Genomic DNA, 22,399 nt, shown 5'->3' with positions numbered 1-22,399 from the left:
CAGATTATATTATCTTGTAAAGTCATGGTGAATCTTTCACTAAATTATAAGATCTTGTAAGATCTTGGAAAATCTTTCACTGAATAATAAAACATTGTGAAGTCTTGGCAAATGTTTTGTGAAAGTATAAAACCATATATGATAATAATAAAACATATTCATTAAACTGTAATATACTAACATACATGTTTGGAAAAAAAAAAACATAATTTTCACTTCCTACAAACAATGGTGCAAGTTTTAGTGGCCATGTTTGTCATGGTAGTTGAGATTAATGTTTTCTCTACCACTTTTTTCAAGCTACCACTTTTGCCAAGCTATCAAATTTCTTTCTTATTCCATAGACTCCAACAGCGAGATAAAAAAAAACACATCATGTTTGTTTGCCCCAACATGCCAACAAGTAGCAAGCCCCAACTATATAATATAATGAAGTAGTAGGTATCCCAAAGGCCTGAAGGGGATCTAATGGAAAGAAGTGAATGTTGTCAAAAGCCTTCCAATCAATATATAAATATATAAATGTAGATTTATTATTATTTTGATTGGAAATCTTCAATTAAATAATAAAATTTAATTGCGTCTCTCCCAATCTAAATTTCTTATTAGCATAATTCACTACCTTCATACCATTTTTAATAGCATTGTAACATGTGGATTAATTTCCTTTTTGGTGCACAATCTCCGCCTTTTAGGACAATATGGTGCAGTGACCCAACCCCTACAGATCATTATGACAAACTAAGAATAGTAAAGAAAATGAAAGGTTGTACAAACCATCATATTTTTCAAACAACTAATCCAAGATCAGTATCTTAACTTTTTCATGAAGATATCACATTGAGAATGTTTGAAAACTGGTGGGAAATCTGGGCAGCGACTATCTCTCTTTTGTGAGGGTGATGCGGAAAGAGTTAAGATATCATTGTTTTGATTTTTTCTTTGTTAAATCAGAAAAAACAATATTAATGGAGATATCGGTATTTTTTACTAAATTTTGTGAAGTGACTAAATGTAGCTTTAACCATTCACCTTAAGATTTTTTTTACAATATAATTTCCTAAGTCTATTTAATATCTTCATTATCATAAAAACCAACCTATATCCATCTTAACTCCACATCTACCATTCTTAGAGGGATGAAATCTATTTATCGCTCCCAGCACTTGGTAGACCCGGAATTAAGATGAATCTAAGATGATAGAATTTCCCCTTTAAATGGTCTATACTCACATGAATACCGTGGTATTACCATCGGTTATCATAAACCTGGAGCTTAAAAACTACTATTAGTAATTTATAAAAATAAATAAAATTAATAATTGATTTTTTTTTATTTTTTATTTTTATTTTCTTTTATCTTAACCAAGTTAAAATGTTTAAGTGACATTAAATTACAAGATCCATTTTTACTCTTGATCTACCAAGCCCCAAGAGGGATCAAATATTTTTTCGCTGTATGTTAGTTTGCATATCACAATATTTGATCCAGAGTAAAGATGAATCTATGCTAGTTTAATTCCCCCTTTAAATAGGCTACATTCCATGTGAATACCATGCGTCAATACCATGTGCCATATTTATTTTTATTAATACTAATATTACGGTTAATAATGTTTTTTTGCATGGTATTAATAATAATTTGGCCCATAGGCTTCACCTAAATATAACGCATTTTTTGAGTGTTCGTAAATATAAGGTGGCTTATGGAGTAAATATAAAAAATGTTTTATTTATTTACCATACCTCTCGTTTATTTATATTTTTATTAATTTACCATACCTCTTATAAATATGGTATTTGGCCCATAGGATTCAAGTAAATAAAACCTCTTTTTTGAGCCTTCTTAAATAGAAAGAGGGCTATGGACTAAATATAGAAATAGGTTTTATTTATTTGCCATACCTATAGTTTATTTATATTTTTATTTATTTACACGCTTTCGTTTTCATAAATATAAGGTGACATATGGAGTAAATATAAAAAATGTTTTATTTATTTACCATACCTTTGGAGTAAGTATAAAAAGAGCTTTTATTTATTTACCATACTTCCACTGTATTTATATTCTTATTTATAACTATCATAAATACATTTTCTTGAAAATGAGGGTGAATGGAAGATTGTAACTCCTAATTTCAAGGGCTAAATTTAATTTTTTTACCCTCTCCCTTAAAATAAGGTGGGCTAACCGCCATACCTAACTTTTTTATAAAATAAATTTGAGCTGATTTGTAACAATGTACTATGATACAAAATATTCGCCCAATAAAAATATAAAACCCCTTAATTTAGCCCAAGGGCGAAAATTCACCCCTAAAATTTTCCATGCCCCGAAATATATGGTGAAAGGATAGAAAATGCCCTTCATCATCCTCATGAATTTTGCTGGGGAATTCATCAAACTAAAAGGCATTATCAACCATTCAAACAGAGTCTCCTTAGAAGTAAAGGTAGTCTTCCACACACCAGTTGGTTCTATTGGGACTTGGTGATACCTAGACTTCAAATCAATCTTACTGAAGTACTTGGCCCCCTTGAGTTGGTCAAGAAGGTCTTCAATCGAGGGAATGAGGTAATTTTTCCTTACCGTGATTTTTTTCAATGCTTGATAATTAATGCAGAATCTCATGATCTCATCCTTCTTCTACATGAGTACAATTGACTTCGATAAAGTGAGGAAATTGGTCGTATGTGCCCTTTTTGTAGTAGAGCTTGGATCTACAACTTAATTTCCTCAGTTTTTTTAAGAGAGGGGTGGCATATTGACCCATTTTCTAAAGGTGGACTGAGGGTTAGAATAATTGAATGTTTGACCTGATAGTGCAAATGTACCTCTGTGGGTGAGGAGAAGATGTGTTGGTATTCTTCCACAACCTTATCCACTTGCCTCTACTTCATGAAGGAGCCCTGTGTGGAGGCCATAGATGCGGCCACAATCTTCTCCCTACATTGAGAGTGAATTAGGAAGAAGACAAATTTCCCAGTTTGGGAGATGACTTTACTACATTTCTTAGCAGAGATTAAAGAAATGGTAGTAGGTGAGGCTACCTTTGTTATCCTATAAAGATGTATGGACAAAGTAATGATAACACTATGAGTTCTAGTCTCATGCACATCATGACACTTCTACAAGTATGGTTTTCCTAACAAAATATCAAAAACTTCAAGGGGAGAATCATCACACAACAATTCATCTTTTAAAGGCTTGATATTGTAGGGAAGGCAACAATATTGGATGACATGGAGTTCTCACCCTTTGTGGAGCCACACAATGGTGTTATATGGTTGTGTTTGTGGTGCTTTTAGTAGATTGAAAAACTTAATGGATTTTGCTGAGATGAGGTTCTTTTAACTCTCGCTATAAAAAATGAAACATATCATAACACCCTTCACCCACATTTTTAAGTGAAGAGGCACTCACCTTCCTCTGGATATTCAGGCTCACTTTGTTGGACCTTGGTGGTGGTAATGGTGGCATTGGGTTCCACATCAATGATCCATTTCCCCTTGTCTAAGTCTAGTTTAGAGTCAGAACCTATGTATGAATTTGACTTTTTTAGTTCAACCTATTAAGGGTCCTATGATTCATAGGATCAAATGATGATTGAATGTTTTCTTTCAGTATTTCCAATTGTAAATAATATTATATATTGCAAATGATTTCCAAAAAAAGGATATATAAATAAAAATAGAAAATGGAAATAGGGTATATATACAAAAATTGGAATAGAAAAAGAAAAATTGATGATAAGAGAACCCCACAGAAAAAGAAAAAATGTGAAAGTGATGCTAGTTGAAGTGTCACTGATAGTACAATAATTTTTGAAGAATAAATTCATAAGGTTGTGTGCAGTTTGTTCAACATGCCACAATCCTTTTTCTTGTTTGAAACATACTTCTTAATCATGTTCAAGCAATTTTAAATTTATGTCAATTAGGTTAGAATCAATAACTTAGCCAAATAGTGTAATCTTGGCTAAGATTAGATTAGGTAAGTTAGATGAAGAAATTAATCCAACAATGTAATTTGGATTAATGCAATTGTTAGATTATTTTTACATTTTGAATAGGTGTTTTAGTACTCTAAATTGAAAAAATAAATAAGGGTTTGCCCTCCTAAAGTCACCCTAATTGGTTTTAGTTAGGTTAATTTAGGCAGAAGATTGAAGTTGGTGGAATCAAAGTTTCTTGCAGATCATTAAAGTGCCAATATGTGGTATTATTTGTCCAAAGTATGGACTTTATTGTAAAATTATATGGTTGATGAGACATTTTATCGTTGGTTATTAAATGGCGCACATCTCCGCGCTCCCAATCACATTGTCATATTCATTGGATGAATCTCTTGCTTTTTTGTCGAGGGGGGTCTGAAAAAGTGGTTTCCCCGCCGGGCCCCACTGCTACGTGTCCCTCACCCACTATTTCACACCCCCCCTTCACTTTCCACTTACCACTCATACCCCCCTTCGAAAAACACTTAGCCCTTACACCAATTCCTGTCAATGGTCCCGCGCCCTTTTCCACCTATCGCTCGGCTCCACGTCGACTGTCCGTTATAAAATTCTCCTTGCCACTTCCTCCCATTGCCACTTATTTTTGTTGCATAGTAATTACTCCCCTAAACAGTTGTTTCATCTAATGGTCCCGCTCCATTGCAAATTTATAAATTCCTGCACTCCCCCTCAATAATTTTCTTTCCTAATTCTCACATTCCCTCAGCAATATTAATACGAGCTTTATTTTCCCTCGTCCACAATCCATTCCTGACAGAGTAATAACCTGCAAGTTGTTTTTCCCAGGAGGGCAACCAACCTTGCCCTCCAGAAATGTCCAAAGTATCCACGTAGCTTGCTGCTCTCAAGAAACGCACAGAGTAAGCAGACTGCCTTCCCCTTGAAAATCACGCAGCGCAACCCATCACCTGGCTTGCTCTCAGAATTTGTGCAGTTCTGGTTGTCAGCCTTGGCTTCAGTGCAGAAACTACATAGAGCTTGAGGAGTATCCAGAGCCACTCAGCCCAAAAGCTGTACAGAAGTCATACAGAGCCTTGCAATCTATTTCATGTGCTCCCAAGTTGACCGGTTCATTTTAGGACTAAGAAATCTTTCTTTGCATGCATGGGAAGCTTTTTTCTGAAAATGAAAAAGCAAAAAGAAAAAAAACATCCCTTGATTTTAGGGATCTATTTTTAGCAACTGGGGGTTACATGCAAAATCCATTTTAGAAACCTCCCGCCAAGTGTCGCTTTTTCTTAGATTTGTGGCATGAACATCATAAGCTTTGATCTTGTCAAAAATATTTATTTGACACTCCGGAGCACATTCTTCACTTTGATCCTTGAGCTCTAGCATTCCCATCGAATCTAGGAACCTTCGGTACACTGATCACAACTTTTTTTGGGTAAGTCTGCTCTTCATGTCTTTTGCAGTTTTTTTGTCTCTTTTTGCATTTCAGTATGTGTGAGTGTTGTTTACTTGGTTTTGTTGAAGAATTATTTTCCTTTTAATGCATGTTAGCCTATACATGAATTGTTTCCATTTTCCCATTGCTTATCCTTGTTGTCGCATGCATGACATTATTTCTGCACTAACAGTTTCCGTTGTGGTGACTCGCTTCCCACACTCAGTGGCTTTTCCGATTTTACTAAATCATGCACTCACTGATTGCATGCATGTTCATTCACTCATGTCTACACCCATCTTCGCACATGCATTAAGTCCTTACAATTTTTAATCACCTGTGGGCAGGTCTGAGCTACCTTGGCCCAAACCTTTCCTTGCACCACTTGCAATATGCATTTCTGGGATGGAAGTTCATGCCTTGCTCCCAAAAATTGCACAGATCTTGCCTCACACTGGCCTCCCAGGGTGTGCTCTATGCAATTCTGAGAGGTAGTGCCTCAGTTGGCCCCCAGAATTACACAATGAAATTTTCCTAGATTGTAGTCATGCTGACTCAAACTGCGCATTGCGCAGTTCTAATCCTTAGCAGGCCAAGTTGAACTATGTTGTGTGTAGTTTGACTTTTTAGTTATCTCACTCAAAGTGTGGACTATTCTTTGCACAGTTTTGGTAGTCATTCTCCTAGCCTCCCAGTGAAAATTGCACAAATCTTCCAGTCAGTCTCCCAGCCTCCCAGTGAAAACTGCGCAAATCTTCTAGTCAGTCACCTAGGTGTGTTGCATGTTAGTCCTCAAATTGATTTTGGTTTTCAACTGACAATTTTCTTTCCATGAGTGTTGATATATCTCCAGGTATCATAGTTGTATAACAATATCTCAGCAGTACATGTACAATGGCTTCCAAGAGAGAAGGATCAAAGGACACCATTGAGAGTGCAACTGGAGATGTGGTCGAGAAAGTGTCTATGAGCTTGCCCATTTATGAGTACACTAAGATGTTCATAGACAAGGAGATCAAGATAAAATGGTAGGACATCAATGATATCATTTCAAGCACCTTTTAGGAGAACCTGAAGGACCATAGAGTCTATGTCAACATACACAAGTCTGGCTTGTACCGAGTTGCATGCAGATATACTGCGTTTCCATGCGCAGACATGATTCATTAGATTGTCTCACATACTGGTACAAAGACAATGGCACTGAGCAGTGATAGTGGAAAAAAACTTGCTACCTTTAGGGAAAAGGAATTTCAGGAGATGTATCACTTGTCGCATTTGGTGTTCACAATGGATGCACCCTTCACGAGGCCAAGCAACAGTGAAAACTCAATAAACATCTTGAAGATCTGGGTGAAAGAGCCATCAAAGTTCACGACGACACCCAACCAAGTGTACAAGACAAGGATACTGCAGAAGGCTTATTATCTCATGGTCATCTTTACATGTTGCTTATACATCCAGGAGAGTAAAAAGGCCTTCTTGTAGAGTTGGGTGTTTGTGTTGGATCAAATCGTAAACGAAGGGATGCCTTTAAATTGGCCTGACATGTTGGCTCTCCAACTAAAGGGACAAGTAATAGATGCCTGACATCCACCCAAGGGTCACTAGGAAAAGCTCTTCATTTCCGCTTACATAATTGATTCAATCTGTGCTCGTCAGTAGTTACCTGGGTTTGGTTGGGCATGGACACCTTCTAAAGCCTCTGTGCACACCTATTGTAGGTTGTTCTCCTAGGGAAAATTCCGTGGAGTTTTAATACAACTATCAAAGCACCTCGTCACCCCTGTGTATAGGATGATCTTCGAACAGGATCCACCTTGCATGTCATAGTCATCGATGGAGGCATTGGTTAACATAGGAGATTGGCATGCTTCACCCCTTGGCACCTTCATCTGAATGTATAGTGCGGAGAAGGCTCCACATGTTTTGCCGAAGTTTTCCATGGATAAATTGGTCATGTAAGAAGTTTCATACCACATCTTGATAGGGTTGTCAGCAAGACTGCATAGGAAGAAGGCACCTTGGCCTATTCTTCCTTTGCAAATAGGGTTGTATGAGATCCAGAATCTCAAGCATGGTGAGGCCGAGATGGATGAATTCAAGAGATTCACCTTTGGCACCAGAAGTTTCAATCCATATGATCTCATCTCTTAGTGGAAGACCATTGTACGAGAGTGTATAATCCTTGGATCCACGGGGCATGTCATTTGCCTTAGGAAGACCCATGGAGATACTGCTATAATTTCTCGTGGCTCAATGAACTGGTCAAAATGGCTATAGAATTGTTAGCAGCACAAAAGGTAGCAACATCTCAGAGAGTAGAAATATCAACAACAGTAGAGGGAAACAAACCTATTCCTGACAAAGGAAAGAGGAAGGTTGTTGAAAGAAAAGAGGCGGAGAAAAGCTACAAGTTCAAAGAAGATCCACTAGTATTAAGAGAATATTTGGAGATTGAGGCAAATAGGTGACAGTGTGACAAAATGATTGTGCAAAGATAAAGGGAGAAGCAGAAGTTGGAGGAGGAAGAAAAGGAGTTTTAGGAGTTGAAGAAACAACTAAGGGAAAAACAAGAGTTGCGTAGAAGGGAAAAGGAAGTGTAGCAGGAAAAAGAAAATTAGGGGGCGCAACATGCACACATTGATGAAATTGTTCCCATATAGGTTATTGATTCATTCGAACAACTGGAAGATAGCAAATAGGGTGACCAGTCGTAAGAGCAGGACTTTCCTTAGGAGATTGAACAGATGTTGGAACAGATGGACACAGATGTGTTCCATCTAGAGTTAGATGAGGAAATTGACCTCATGCCTAAGAAACAAGAGGTCACTCCACCGACTTCAGCAGATCCAGAAGTAGAGCAAGTCCCAAGCAATCAAGGAGACACTGAAATCCTTGAGGACAATCCGTAAGTAGATGTGCACAACATATCTTTCGACGAGTCACAACATAGAGTTGTCCAGTCATGAAGATTACCCACTCCGGATATCCATGTATCTCCCGCGTAGTTTGAAGAATGAGTGATCGTCTCGGATGTGTGCAAACACCCAGCTACATTTGCTGACGTTACAAAGGCATATGCTTAAACCACCAAATCAAGTGTTAGATTATTGATAGCTGAGAACGAGAGCATGGCTAAAGAGCTATAAGCGGAAAAGTAGGGAGAAGTTCAAGCTACAACATCCGGAAGAGCAGAGTTGAAGAAAGCGATACTTCATGAAGTATCGTTCCTCGAGATAGTCATGCGGAAGTTGTACTTCAGGTTCGTCACTGTGCATAAGTCAGTTTGCCATCATAATGGTTGGCAGCAACGCTATGCTAGGAGAGCACACATCTTGTCAGGCATAAACACTGCTGTCGATCACATGAAGATATGGACAATGAGGTGCAAGTGAACGTTGTTGCACTTGCCAAAGATGATGAAGCCAAAGGTAGTGGAGTTTAAGGCACACATTTGGATTTAGATCCAAAAATATGAGGAACTCCTACACCTCATCACCAGCTTACAGGCTTCACATGCACGAGTGTTTAGGAGCATGGATTTCATTGTGCACACACATGCGATCCCATCCACTGGCACATTGACCGAGGCAAAAGAAAGGAACCAAGTCTGATTGGAGCTGGACTTGTACTTCGATCAAATTATGCACATATCCATCAGCGCAGACTTGCAGATGAGCATAGACACTATGCACTAGTATGTCACTAGTTCGACTGCACTGAAGAACATGATGCACATGCTACCCGACAAGTTGGAGAGAGGTGAAAAATCAGTGTACCCATATGCAATGGATGAAAGAGTTCACTTTTAGAAGGATGTCACCACAAAGTAAGAGAACACCATAACGGACTACCAAGCTTAGCATCAGTTCGCTACCATCGATCACCAAGAGGATGTCCACGAGTTAGTCTTCCCACACTTGTCCGAGTCTTAGTAATGTCTTCTATGGCTTACTCAAGCCCATTTTTGTCTCACATGGGTACATGTGTAGATTGTATTGAAAACATTTTGTAAAGTGAAAGCCCAAGTGTCAAAAGTAGAATGTAGAGATCCATGAGTAAGTTGAAGAGTCACAAACGGGAATTTCAAGGGTCACCCCACCCTTTTCTATGTATACAACCTCATAACTCATGTACATGCTTTTTGGGAGCCAAGCTTCCAATAGGTATAACTTAGAGAAAGCTTGGACTGTATTGTAACGAGCGTTGGCTTCTGCACAATGAAAAGCTAGTACATCTCTTTGGAGGAGCACGCGGAAGTGGCCATAATGTTCCACTATCAAGGCTAGTGGTTGTCATGCTTGTATGTATGATTGGATCTTTCACTCTTTTGATATAATAGAGCCAACACATTTCATGCATATATTGTTATTGTAGTTCATCTATCCTGGTTACTCTAATGATGTATCTAGCTATAATTTACGCATGTATGTATGGACTATTTTGTATGTGTTTGTATGAATCTTATTGAAGCGTGTTGTTGATATAAATCATCACTTTTGATCGTCGTCCATCCTACTTTCCATCTCGTGATGTGTTTTAGCTTGGGTGTTCCCTTTCAAGCTGTGTGTTATCATAGAATTCTAAGGGGCACACTCTTCTTCCCTTCCGTGTGTTAGAGCCTTTCTTGCACCTTCCTTGACTTGATGCAAGGTCACACCCTTGCTTCCAACAAGTACATATTACTTACCTCTGCATGCAACCGTAGTCAAGGTGATACCATACTACCCAATGTTGGGGATCCTACTCCAAATGGTCTAAGGTCTAGTTGGTACTTCTTACTAAGGAGATCCCATGACATGTTGTCGGGTCCAATACTGTCAAAAATTTTGGTGCTAGAAGGAGGGCTAGATGACAAGCTGAGTCCTCACATCCTGTTTTGAATCTGCACACATCTATCATGGATATTGTTATAGTTAACCCTTCGCAATGTTTTCCCAACGGACATCCCTTTGAAGTCGAGAGGGAGTTATTTGATCACTTGTCTGAACTTGCGTATGATGGTGAAGGCAAAGTGGCTTGGCCTAAGCACTTAGAGGACTTCCATGCATTCATGGAGAATGTGGATGATTTTGATGATGTAGAGGTCAGTATGCTTCTTTCACATACACTTCATGGATACCCATTGCTATGGTGTCGCAAGCTGCCTCCTAATTGCATACACTCATTCAAGCAGTTTAGTGATCTAATTGAATCTGTTTTCCATCATTTTGATCATGAAGCACTTGATAAGAAAATGTTAAAACAATGGAAGGCTCTGCATGAATCGATAATGGATTTCTAGAAGCGCTTCCGTCCACTCTATTTTGAAGCTTCGAAAATTCAAATGAAATTCCTATATCTTATGGACATATATGAGTATGTCTTTCACAAATCACTCCATATCAAAGTGAAGAAAAACATCAAAACCTGCTTAACATACTTTGGTGATGGAGCTGCACAATCACAAGCGGACATAGTCACTATCACAAGTGACTGTCTGCCTTCCCCTCATCAAAAAAATCCACTCCCACAGAGTGATGTGGGAGAGCATACACACAAGACTATTCAATTGTTACATCCTCCTATGCTCACTACTCTCAATTTCTGTACAAATTTTGGTGGGAAGCCCATGGGTTGTCATATGCACTTGTTACAGCCACCTCCATATCCATGTTTGGATGATCCTCCAAATTGTACTATCTTGTGTTCATCCATTCCGGACTCTACACCTATTGTGAAAGAGGATCAAGCCATCGACGGAGTTGATGTTGCATAAACAACCTATGATGTCATTTACAATGAGTGTGATTGGGAATCTAAGCATGAAACCACGATTCAGGATGACTTCCTTCTGTCTGCGCCTCCTCTGCTTTTTCCTGACATCTGTGGTGAGTCTGCTCTCTCTAATTTTACTTGTGTAAATTCATCCACAGATGCATGTCAGTCCATGATTTGACAGTGGAGAGGACAAATCTTTCACTACAAATCCACTTGATTTTTCATCTACTTTTTCTGGAAACGCAGAGGGTGAACATTCTTACTTCTCATCTACCCCTTTGTTTGATTCATCAGATCATGAGGATGCCGATGAAGTAATTGATTTTTTTGATCGTAGCTGTCGTTATCTCTTTACTCCTATATTTGATCACGATATTGAGTCAATCGATGTTGATCTTTCGAAGCTACCTATTTATGATGATCTATATGTTGATGAAGTCAAAACCCCACAGGCTTATAAGCAACTTCAGCCCGAGCTGGTGGTTATGTCAGGCCCTCGCTATCCTAAGGTTGGTTTCACTTCTGATTAGGAATTTTTTGAATACCCAAGGCTCCTCATCACTCATTTGTATGCATTGAAGATCAATCCAACACACAGATTTCACTTCCTCTGCCTGAATCACATGATCCCATTGCTCATGCATTAGAGGAATTATACATAGAAAGCACACGTGCAAGACATAAGTTGTCTCTCTTTCTCATGTTTTCTTGTCCGTCACAATCAAGAGAGTGCACATTCTTATCATTTGCACGCAGTGTGTCACAACACCATGGTAAGTCCACAAAATGCTTGTCGTGTGCTTTCACTCTTTTCGTTTCCATGGATGCGTTTAAACTTAGAGTGTGTTGGTCTTAATTGTTATATATTTCATGTTTCCTGGTTCACTTGAATGTGATTTTCACGAACCATGGCTTCACCAACATGGGTCAACCAATGCATTGGTGGCTGCATTGGAAATATCAGTTCACATGGATAGACCCATTCACGGTTAGCTTAGGAGTAGGACTAGTGTTTTCTTTATGTCTTGTTTGCTTGCATGCATGTTTTCTTTCTTTCTTTCTTTCTTTTCTTGCTTTACTTCTTTTCATACTTGTTTTTCTTTTGCATTTTCTCATTCTCTTTGCTTTATTGTTTTGTTTGCTTGTTTACGTCCGTAGGTTAGTTTCACATGAAATTGTGTGTGACTCTTAAGCCAAGCAAGGTAAAGTACAAGAGGACTTGTACAACTATCAATACTTAGTTATATTTTGTCTTATCTCTTTATACAGAACTTGTTGTCTTCAGTCAATGGTACACCAATCGAAAATACGTTCTATTCGAAGTGAAACTTGGTGAAAACACAAAACTTGCACTCTAACTAGTACCACCTACTCTAGTCGGTTGTTTTTCAGTTAACCCTTGTCAACTTAGTAAAATAGAGTAAGGCGAGGGGAAAAAATAAACAGGTATGTCATATGTATATATAACATACTTCTATGAAGGAACAAACTCTTCTTCTCTAAACAAGTCGGGATCCCTCTTCCGTCTTTGAAATTAATAAGTTCCTATGCACAGTTCTTTGAAAATGAAAATTTTGAAAACAATGAATAAGGAAAAATAAGAGAAAGGATTCTTGCATAGAGAGGTGATTCAAGTAACTCCACTAGGGTACTAACCAGTCTCACTAGTAGTAGAGTGATGCTTGTATTCATGTGTGACTCTGTCGGGGTACTGTTTAGGCCTACTCGTAGCGGAGCAAAATCAAAGATGAAACTTAAACTCTGAAAATCATATTACTTGTGCACCAATATACCCATCATCCCTAATTGAAAAACTAAGTTGACATGGCTTGGAACATGTGCTGACAGATCAAGAGAATAACATGTGCTACATCTTTCACTCAAGCTAGTGTGGAAACCACGATGATCAAAGAATCAAACAATACTTCCGGAGGAGTTAGACTTGATTTCCACAAAACAAGGTCCATTTAGAGAGCTGCAGTTCTAGCAGTGTGTTTCCAGTGTTGTAGAGGCTACAACTATCCTCCAAAATTTTTCCTTCGCTTCGTTTTGGAGCCTCCCTACCAACCATCCTTAGCAGCATATCTTTCACTGCCCAGGTACTTATGCTTTTAGTTGAGTTCTCTGGCTTATCAACTTGTGTTCGCTAGCTTGTTTTCTTTCACCCGCAAGATGACTTCCCATGACCTAGTCTTCAATTGGCTCTTGTGCTCACTTGGAGAATTTCACAGAACTAGAGGGAAACCAACCTTGCTCTCTATAATTGCGTAGAGTATCTAGGCAGCCCGCTACTCTCCAGAAATGTGCATAGCAAGCAAACTGCCTTCCCCTTGAAAATTGCATAGAGCAGCCCATCACTGGGTTTGCTCTCAGAATTTGTGTAGTTTTGGATGGCAGCCTTGGCTTAAGTCCAAAAAGTGCTCAGAGCTTGAGGGGCATCCAAAGCCACTCAGCCCAGAAACTGCACAGAAGTCATTCGGAGGCTTGCAGTCTGTTGCATGTGCTCTCAAGATGACTAGTTCACTCTAGGGCTAAGCAATCTTACTTTGCATGCATGGGAATATTTTTCCCGAAAAAGAAAACAACAAAAGAAAAAATCATCCCTTGATTATAAGGATATATTTTTGGTAGCTGGGAGTTACATGCAAACGCCATTTTAGAAACCTCCTGCCAAGTGTCACTTTTTCCTAGATTTGTTGCATGCACGTCATAAGCCTCGATCTTGCCAAAAATATTTATTCAATGCTTCAGAGCTCATTCTTCACTTTGATATTGGAGCTTTGGCATTCCCATCGCATCTAGGAACTTTCGGCACAGCCAACTCAACTTTTTTTGGGTAAGTCCACTTTTCATGTCATTTGTTGCTTTTTGTATTTTTGTTTGTGTGAGTGTTGTTTGCTTGGTTTTGTTGAACGATTCTTTTTTTTAATGCATGTTAGCCTGTAGAAGCACTATTTCAAGTTTTCGATTACATCTCCTTGTTGTCGCTTGCATGACACTGTTTCTGCACTAATGATCACCATTGCAGCGACTTGCTTCACACATTGAGTTGTTTTTCCTGTTTTACTAAATCCTTCACTCGATGATTCCATTCATGTTCATTCACTCATGTCTACACCTAAATTCACACATGCATTCAATCCTTACTGCTTTCAATCGTCCGTTGGCAGGTCTGAGCTGCCTTGGTCCATACCTCGCCTTGCCCCACTTGCATTGAGCATTTTTGGGATGGAAGGCCATGATTTGCTCCTAGAAATTTCACAAAGCTTGTCTCACACTAGCCTCCTAGGGTGTGCTCTACGCAATTTTGAGAGGCATTGCCTTAGTTGGCCCCTAGAATTGCGCAATGCAATTTTCCTGAGTTGCAATCATGTTGACTAAACTGTGCATTGCATAGTTCTAGTCCTCAACAGGCCAAGCTGGACTATGTTGTGCATAGTTTCAATAGTCATTCAACTCACTGATAGTCTAGAATGTGCTTTGCGTAGTTCTAGTAGTCAGCCTTTGAGTGTCATAGAAAATTTTAGGGGCGAATCTTAGCCCAAAGGAAAAATTTAAGGGGTTTTATCTTTTGGAAGGGCGAATTTTTTATATTACACACATTTTCTATAGTTAGCCAAAACTTTATTTAAAAAATAAATAGTTATTATATTTTATCCCTAAAAAATAAGGTGGATAAATAGTCCAAAAAACCGATTCGCCTCATTTCCAAGTTGGATTTAATTGCAATAACCTCGATTTCCAGTTTGGAGATTAGATCTGCTTGCAATGGCCCCTATTTCCAATTTGGAGGGTGGATCTGATTGCAATGGCCCCGATTTCCTGGTTTGCAAGTCATATTTGGTTGCAATGGTAGATTTCCTGGTTTGCACAATATTCAAGTTTATTTTTGTTCTCCTTTGGGAGAGATAGGTGCATTTTTTCTCAAACTAGCACCAAAAATTGAGGAGAGTAGGTGGAAGACTCTTTTGAAGATTCGGAAGGTCAGGAGAGCTACCTCTTATTTTGGATTTTATGGTTCTTCACTGGCCTAGTGTATGCCTACACAAACAACAGGTTTGGCTTGCATTTCTATTTTTGTAATCCTCTTGCTTATGTATGGAGGTTGTGTGTTCATGCTCGATTTATTGTTGCATGGTTGGGTGGGGTTAGGGTGCCAATCTTGAAGTTAAAACATATTCTTTTCTTCCACATCTTGATATTTGCTATTCCAAAATGTTGTGGTTCTGAAATGGTCAAGAGAGAAGCCATTACATTAACCTACATCCATCCCCTTCGCAACTCAAATCTTGGAGCCCTAGTTTCTCTTCCTACTCGTCGATTCTTCCATAGATGAATCTTCGTAGGTTCTTTTATTTATTCTGAAGATCAACTTTGGAGCAAGCTGGGATTGTTGTATGTGGGTAAGATTTATCACATAATTTATATTCCTTCCTCTTTCTCCTTTCTGCTATTTTTTTATTCCTTTTAGCTTACAGATATTTTCATGGGCGGGGGTTTGTTCCTCTCAGAGATAATTATGGATTGTTTTTAGGGCGGTCGTAATGCTTTTTCTTACAATGGTTTTGGTAAAGTAAAAAACATGACTTCATTGTCAGTTGAATTTGGTCGAAAATTGAAACAACAACCGTTTCCATGTCGTGCAAATTCACCTTTATGGATAGCGGATTGTTGTGCGACTTATGCATATTTACACAGTTGTGCGTGTTGAATTCAATTATTGTTTGAACTTTGAGTCATTTAGGTTGCAACAGTGAGGTCTATATAGTAAGTAATCGTTAAAATAATGAGAATTTGCAATGAAAATCACAGAATAAATGTCCTATGTAGAGCATCCTGTTCGAGTCATTTAAGATTTGTGATTTACAAAGAAATTATGCAGTAATTTTGTTCAAAATTATAAAGCTTCAAGATGACGAAGCAACGGGGAGAATCAAATAGTCTCTTTAATTTCTTAAAATTATAACTGTGAATTGTCCAGATGTTTTTAAAAAGGTTTACCCACTTTCTAGTAATTCTGTTGATTTTACTATGTCTATCAGAATGTTTGATTTGGTATTAGTACTTTATATGCTACCTCAAACGGATTAACAGTCTGTTTTGTGTTAGTAGAAAATATTTCATGCCTTAAGATTCCCCCTGGAAAATCAACACAGGGGATTTAATTGTTTATCCCTTAAGATTTTTGCTGCAAGTCAAATTTAACAGAGCACGTGGAAATCCAGAGGGAAATTAATTGTCCAGATTTGAACACATAATGGAAAATTACATAGTAATCTCTCAATGGATAAACAAACTTCAGGAAGAGGATATTTTATTTGACCCACAACTAGTGTGCATAAGGGAGCCTTTGTTAGTTTAAATTGGTTAATGCTTTATTTTTGTGAAAGCAAAAGGGGGTTGAAATTGGGAATTGATAATAGGCTCTCTTTTATAATAGGTAACTTAGTTTATAAATCAGCTTGAAACCAAGATAATTATCTTAGTTAATTAAGAAATATGTTACTAAGTTGTTAAACAATATAAAACTAAATTATTTAAGCAAATTACAACTAAGCTAATTATCGATTATAGAACTAAATTAACCATTCAATATAAAACCAAGTTCAAATCAATATTAAAAATTAGTTAATTAAAGCTATTCATAACATCTCAATATTACATGTTCAATCAATAATAAAAATTAGTTAATTAAAGCTATTCATAACATCTTAATATTACATTCCTTGAAACTTTATACAATATAAAACCTAGTTAAAACAAAAGCTAAGAGAACTATACAATAGGTAACTTAGTTTATAAAACAACTTAAAATCATGTTAAATAACTTAGTTAATTAAGAGAAATATGTTACTAAGATGATAAACAATATAAAACTAAATTATTTAAGAAAATTATAACTAAAGCAAATTATCAATCATATAACTAAAATAATGATTCAATATAAAACTAAATTCAAATCAATAATAAAATTTGTTAATTAAAGCCATTCGTAATATCTTAGCATTATAGTCCTTAGATTCTTAGCGCAGTAAAAATAATAACATTGGTGCAGCATTAAACTAGGTTAAAGCATTCACATTATTAAATAAAATCAAAATAATTAAATAATAAAATATCAGTTAGGCAAGTATCAATCAAGCAGTCGGCTCAGCATCCCAAACTAGCATCATTCACCGTATTTATCTCAAAACCCTTTTCCTTTCTCTTCTCAGCATATCAAGTCCTGATGATGAGTCTTGCTCTAGACTCGAAACGTCGACAAAAAAGATGAACACTGTGGATTATCCGAATTCAATCTCTCAAAAACCACTCCACAGAAACTTGCAATCCAAAAAAGCTTTTGTTTGTTGAATGGGTTGATGCTTTGTTTGTTTGAATGCATGAGGGGGTTGAAACTGGGATTCAATAGTAAAATACATTTTTCCCGTTTTTCTTTAAGATAAATTTGAATTCTATTCTGAATATCTAGTTCAATGAGTGTGTTGATCTTTTACTTGCGTGAATGCAAGCAGGGGTTGAAAGTTGAAATTGGGAATTTAGGATAAAATTTTGTGAAATTTTTCTTTGAGATGACTGTGAATTCTATTTCGAATATCAAGGGACACCACCTTTCAAGCATTACACTTCAAGCTCACAACATTTGGGAACCAACTCGAGGTTCACTTTGGACATTTACTTGTTTAGAGTTCAAGATTCGAATATTTTTATTTGTTTCCCAAAGTCAATCTACATATACTTTCGTGAAATGAGGACACATTTTGGAAATGGTTGTGATCTTTTGATTTGGTAAAATGGCGTTGGTCAATTGTCTTTATCTATGTTCAAGGAGTCTTGTAGTTATGAGCTAGTAGAGTTGGAACGTTGAGTGCAAGGTTCACCTATAGCAATGTAAGGCAATGATCTTTAGATGCTTTTGTAATTTGCGTTTGCGAAGACTTTATTTCAAAATAAATATAAAATGTTAGAAGGAAATATATTTTTTAGAGGCACATATCACTTATCAATAACTATAGATACAGATTTGGAGACTTTGATCCCATGAAAACAAATTCTCAAAACCTGAAAAGCAGTATTATATAGCAGATTTGAAATAGCCCTTTCTTCCTCCTTGGCCTTCTGTTTCTGTGGCACGTGAAGCTCCTTGTTGATCAACCATGCCTGGCAGGCCTCTGTTTCAAGGACTAGACCTTTTGGGAGTTAAAAAGAGAGGGAAGGGGATTTGGTCATGGATAAGAATAGATAAAAATCGGAGTTCTCAAGTTTTGGAGGTAGATAAATTAACAATAATGAAGCATTGTGACTTGCCGGCTAGGGATCTCCATCTTTTGGATCCATTATTTGTATATCCTTCCACTATTCTGGGATGAGAGAGAGCAATTGTTGTGAATCTAGAATAGATAAGGTGTATAATCACAGCTGATGAAGTACTGCTGTTAAATTCATTGGAAAGCTATATTCTACAGTATGTGGCAGAACTACAGAGGCATCTAAATGTTAGAAATGACATGGTTAACATTATGTGGCATTCTAGAGAACAAGGAAGCTCAAGATTTCCACTAGTGTCAAGTAGACAAGAACTGAGGGATGATGCCATGTCTGGTAGCGCACAGTCTAGCCAACAAAAATCAATTAGTGATGCTAAACTTTACAGTGGTTCATCTGCAGATGATTTTCCCTTTGAATTCAGGGCACTGGAGGTTGCTTTGGAGGCAGCTTGCACATTTCTAGACACCCAGGCATGTAACAAACTTGTTTATATTCTCATATCCTGATTGTTGTACCTCTATTGATTGTGAAATATGTTTAGTAATACTTTAACTCATGTCTTGCCTGATTTGTTTTCTGGATCTCTCTCTCTCACACACACACTCTGATAGATGCATGCACACACATATGTTCATACCATGCATGTATTTTCACTTTCTCTACTATGTGCAAAGAGTGCATGGGATTTGGCCAAAAGCTAAAGGTTCAACTGGAGTGAAATGTTGGCAAAAGCTACCAAAAAATGTAGGGGAATGGAAACGTAGAAATGTAACTGGAAATGTTAAAAGTGTCAATTGAATTTGCAACCAATGCTTGAACATTCAAATGTGTGAAGGCCAATAGTAAAGGATAATGTAATCTTCCCATCTAGGGGCTATTTTATGTTCGTACTTCTTGAAGTTATTGTGTTTGACATGTTTAGTCAATTTGTACATGAAATATAAGCATTAAATTTTGATACACACTCATGTAAAGTTGGTGAGCAATTGTATATAATTTTGAGATTACTTCTTATATTGACATAAAAAGTTCTTTTTTTCAGATTTTCTTAATAGGTGAAAAACATCACTGAGTCTACTCCCAAGCCAAACCATACATGGCCTTGCTGTCAAGCCAAATTAAATCCATCCTGAGTCTGAATCTCTATCCATGAGTCAAACTTGCCAGAAGTGAGTTGATTTTATGAGTACTCGTGGGCATGTATCTTGTTTTCAGCTATTAATATAAATAAGGCTACATTTCTAGATCCCATTTGTGTTCTTATCTCTGTCAAAAATTTATTTCTTTTAGAACACTAAGTGTGCTATATTTATTACAATTTTATCATTTTGGGATCTTACAATCTCCAACCACACAAGAACAACTTTCCTAAGAAGGTAAGCTCACCAACTCGGACCAACCTAGTCTCTTATCAACTAGCTGCAAGAAACCAAAACTCCATTCCTGATATCTTTCCGAACCGCCAAGGCATCCTTTTATGCTTCTCCTCCACCCTACTCCAAGTGGTGATATAGTTACTCCATAAGTATGTGGCCACGATATATAGGCCAATGAATGGATAGAATCTCCAACAACCTCCACCCAAGAGATAAGGTTAATTTCACCGACCACATGAGGACACGACCAATTACATGAAGACCATGGTTGTAAGATCATCTCTAATCGCCATTGACAAAGGCCACCAGCTTTTAGATGAGTGTGTGAACTTGGTCTAGGCTTCCCTTGGAAATGCCTTCTAAGGACATCCCTATATTCCAAGTGCCCTTTCTCTATGGTAGTCTTCCACTTACTAATGTGGACACACCCTGTGCACTGCTTTCTAGTGTGAACATACCACACAATGACAAAACAGAGCATTTAAACTCTCTTTTTTTTTGCTGTTAAGCATGGCATTGGTGTTTCTTCCAAGCTGGAAACAATGGATATAGCTAATGTAACATATGTTATTTAGATTTTATTTCAAGCACTTGTCATATTAGACGAAGGCCACTAGCTTTTAGATGAGCATGTAAACTTGGTCTAGGTTTCCCTTGGAAACTCCTTCTAAGGGAATCCCTATATTCCAAGCGTCTTTTCTCTGTGGTACTCTTCCACTTACTAATGTGGACACACCCTGTGCACTGCTTTTGGATGAGCATGTAAACTTGGTCTAGGTTTCCCTTGGAAACTCCTTCTAATCGCCACTGACGAAGGCCACCAGCTTTTGGATGAGCATGTAAACTTGGTCTAGGTTTCCCTTGGAAAATCCTTCTAAGGGCATCCCTATATTCCAAGCGTCTTTTCTCTATGGTACTCTTCCACTTAATAATGTGGACACACCCTGTGAACTGCGTTCTAGTGTGAACGTACCACACAATGACAAAACATAACATTTAAACTCTCTTTTTTTTTGTTGTTAAGCATGGCATTGGTGTTTCTTCCAAGCTGGAAACAGTAGATATAGGTACTGTAACATATGTTATTTAGATTTTATTTCAAGCACTAGTCATATTAGATGTAGTTTTTATGTATCGTTTGTTGTATCAATCGAGCTTGAGAGATTTGTTTTATCTGTTGAGTTCTGTAAAGAAGTAACTTTTCTTCATTTTATTTCTTACCATTTGTTTTTCGCTTTGAGCTGACTAAAATTAGTTAATGGCAGGAAAAGACTTTTTATCATGATCAATGAACTTCCAACTATTTTTGAGGTTGTTACTGGAGCTGCAAAAAAGCAATCAAAAGAAAAAACTACTGTAACCAACAACAGTAGCAGCAAGAACAAGTCTGGCATAAAGGTGAGGAATTTGTTGATCACGGAGTTGCCCTGTTTTGCTCTTTTTTAAACAAAAAATAAATAAAACACGTAACAGTAAATTTCTGAGCAGGCTGCCAAGAATGAAGATAAATTGTACAATTTAGATTTTGTTATCCTTGAGATGTGAATGGTACTATATGCTTTCTTGTTCTTTTGCTGGTGATTTATAATTTATGTTCAATCTTTTTCATGAGTTGCTTATTCAAGCAAAAACAACATTTTTTTGTTCAGGCACGGGCACCTACATGTCAAGCAAAGCTATCAAAGTTACCACCACCTAAAGGTGAGGATAATACGTTGGATGAAGACACACTTTGTGGAGCTTGTGGTGAGAATTATGCCTCTGATGAGTTTTGGATCTGTTGTGATACGTGTAAGAAATGGTTCCATGGCAAGTGTCTTAAGATTACTCCTGCGATAGCCGAACACATTAAGCATTATAAATGTCCATCTTGCAGCAACAAAAGGCCCCGAATTTAATGGATGGCCGAGGGGATCTTTAATTCAAATTAACAGGTGATGACTATCTCTAATGTTTCTACCTAGTGGTTTCGGATGCAGAAGTGTCTGCAACCCTTTTGGTTTGTTACTTGCACTCAGAAGGCTTCCAATTAAGCTCCAGGCTATCGCAGGCTGAGACCTATTGGAGGTGGTCAGTGTTTTTCATTCAGCCTCGGATGTTAGGAGAGATGGTTCTGATCCTCAGACCTATTAGCTCCTGGATCTTCTCCGCTAGGGCCAGATGTTGATTTACTTCATGCATTGTATCTTTTTTTGGGAGACCGTTTGTTCTCCCACTTTGTATGGACATATTGTACTCAACAGTCCCTTTGACCTACTTTGTGGTCATTAGTTGGACATAAATATAATTATTTTATCTTATCTTATCTGTAGGAATATTGGGTTGGCTAGTTGTTTGATTTTCTTGTAAGACTCGAGGCTTAAATATTCCAAGTTTTAGATCTCTATATACCTGAGCCATTGGAAACTTTCTATTTAAAGAGTTGAGTCTTGTGCGATATTTGTTTTGAATATTGTTTTACGATATTATAACATCCACTATTTGGTATTGTGCTGGTTTAGTTTATAATTATTCCATTGGTAATTTAAACAATCTACCTTTTGTTGCATCTCTTTTTCTGCCTCTATACAGTAGCAGAGACTTCGATA

General features: G+C 37.4%; 1 protein-coding gene across 1 annotated transcript; it reads left to right on the top strand.

The window, feature by feature from the left end:
* The first annotated feature begins 20,814 nt into the window (after positions 1-20,814).
* Positions 20,815-22,111, top strand: LOC149204283 (PHD finger protein ALFIN-LIKE 8-like). The gene is made up of 3 exons (XM_089393257.1): positions 20,815-20,878; positions 21,077-21,209; positions 21,461-22,111. Exons 2-3 carry the CDS (start codon positions 21,093-21,095, stop codon positions 21,707-21,709), a joined length of 366 nt encoding a protein of 121 aa, XP_089249383.1. The 5' UTR covers positions 20,815-20,878; positions 21,077-21,092; the 3' UTR covers positions 21,710-22,111.
* Positions 22,112-22,399: the final 288 nt, after the last annotated feature.

Source organism: Pinus tabuliformis, chromosome 1_2 (assembly GCF_031772625.1).
Source record: "Pinus tabuliformis cultivar Carrire ecotype Pingquan chromosome 1_2, CPIR1, whole genome shotgun sequence".
Taxonomy (NCBI): Eukaryota; Viridiplantae; Streptophyta; class Pinopsida; order Pinales; family Pinaceae; genus Pinus; species Pinus tabuliformis.
The sequence above is the reverse complement of the archived record's forward strand: the minus strand, read 5'-3'. Positions and strand labels throughout refer to the sequence as shown.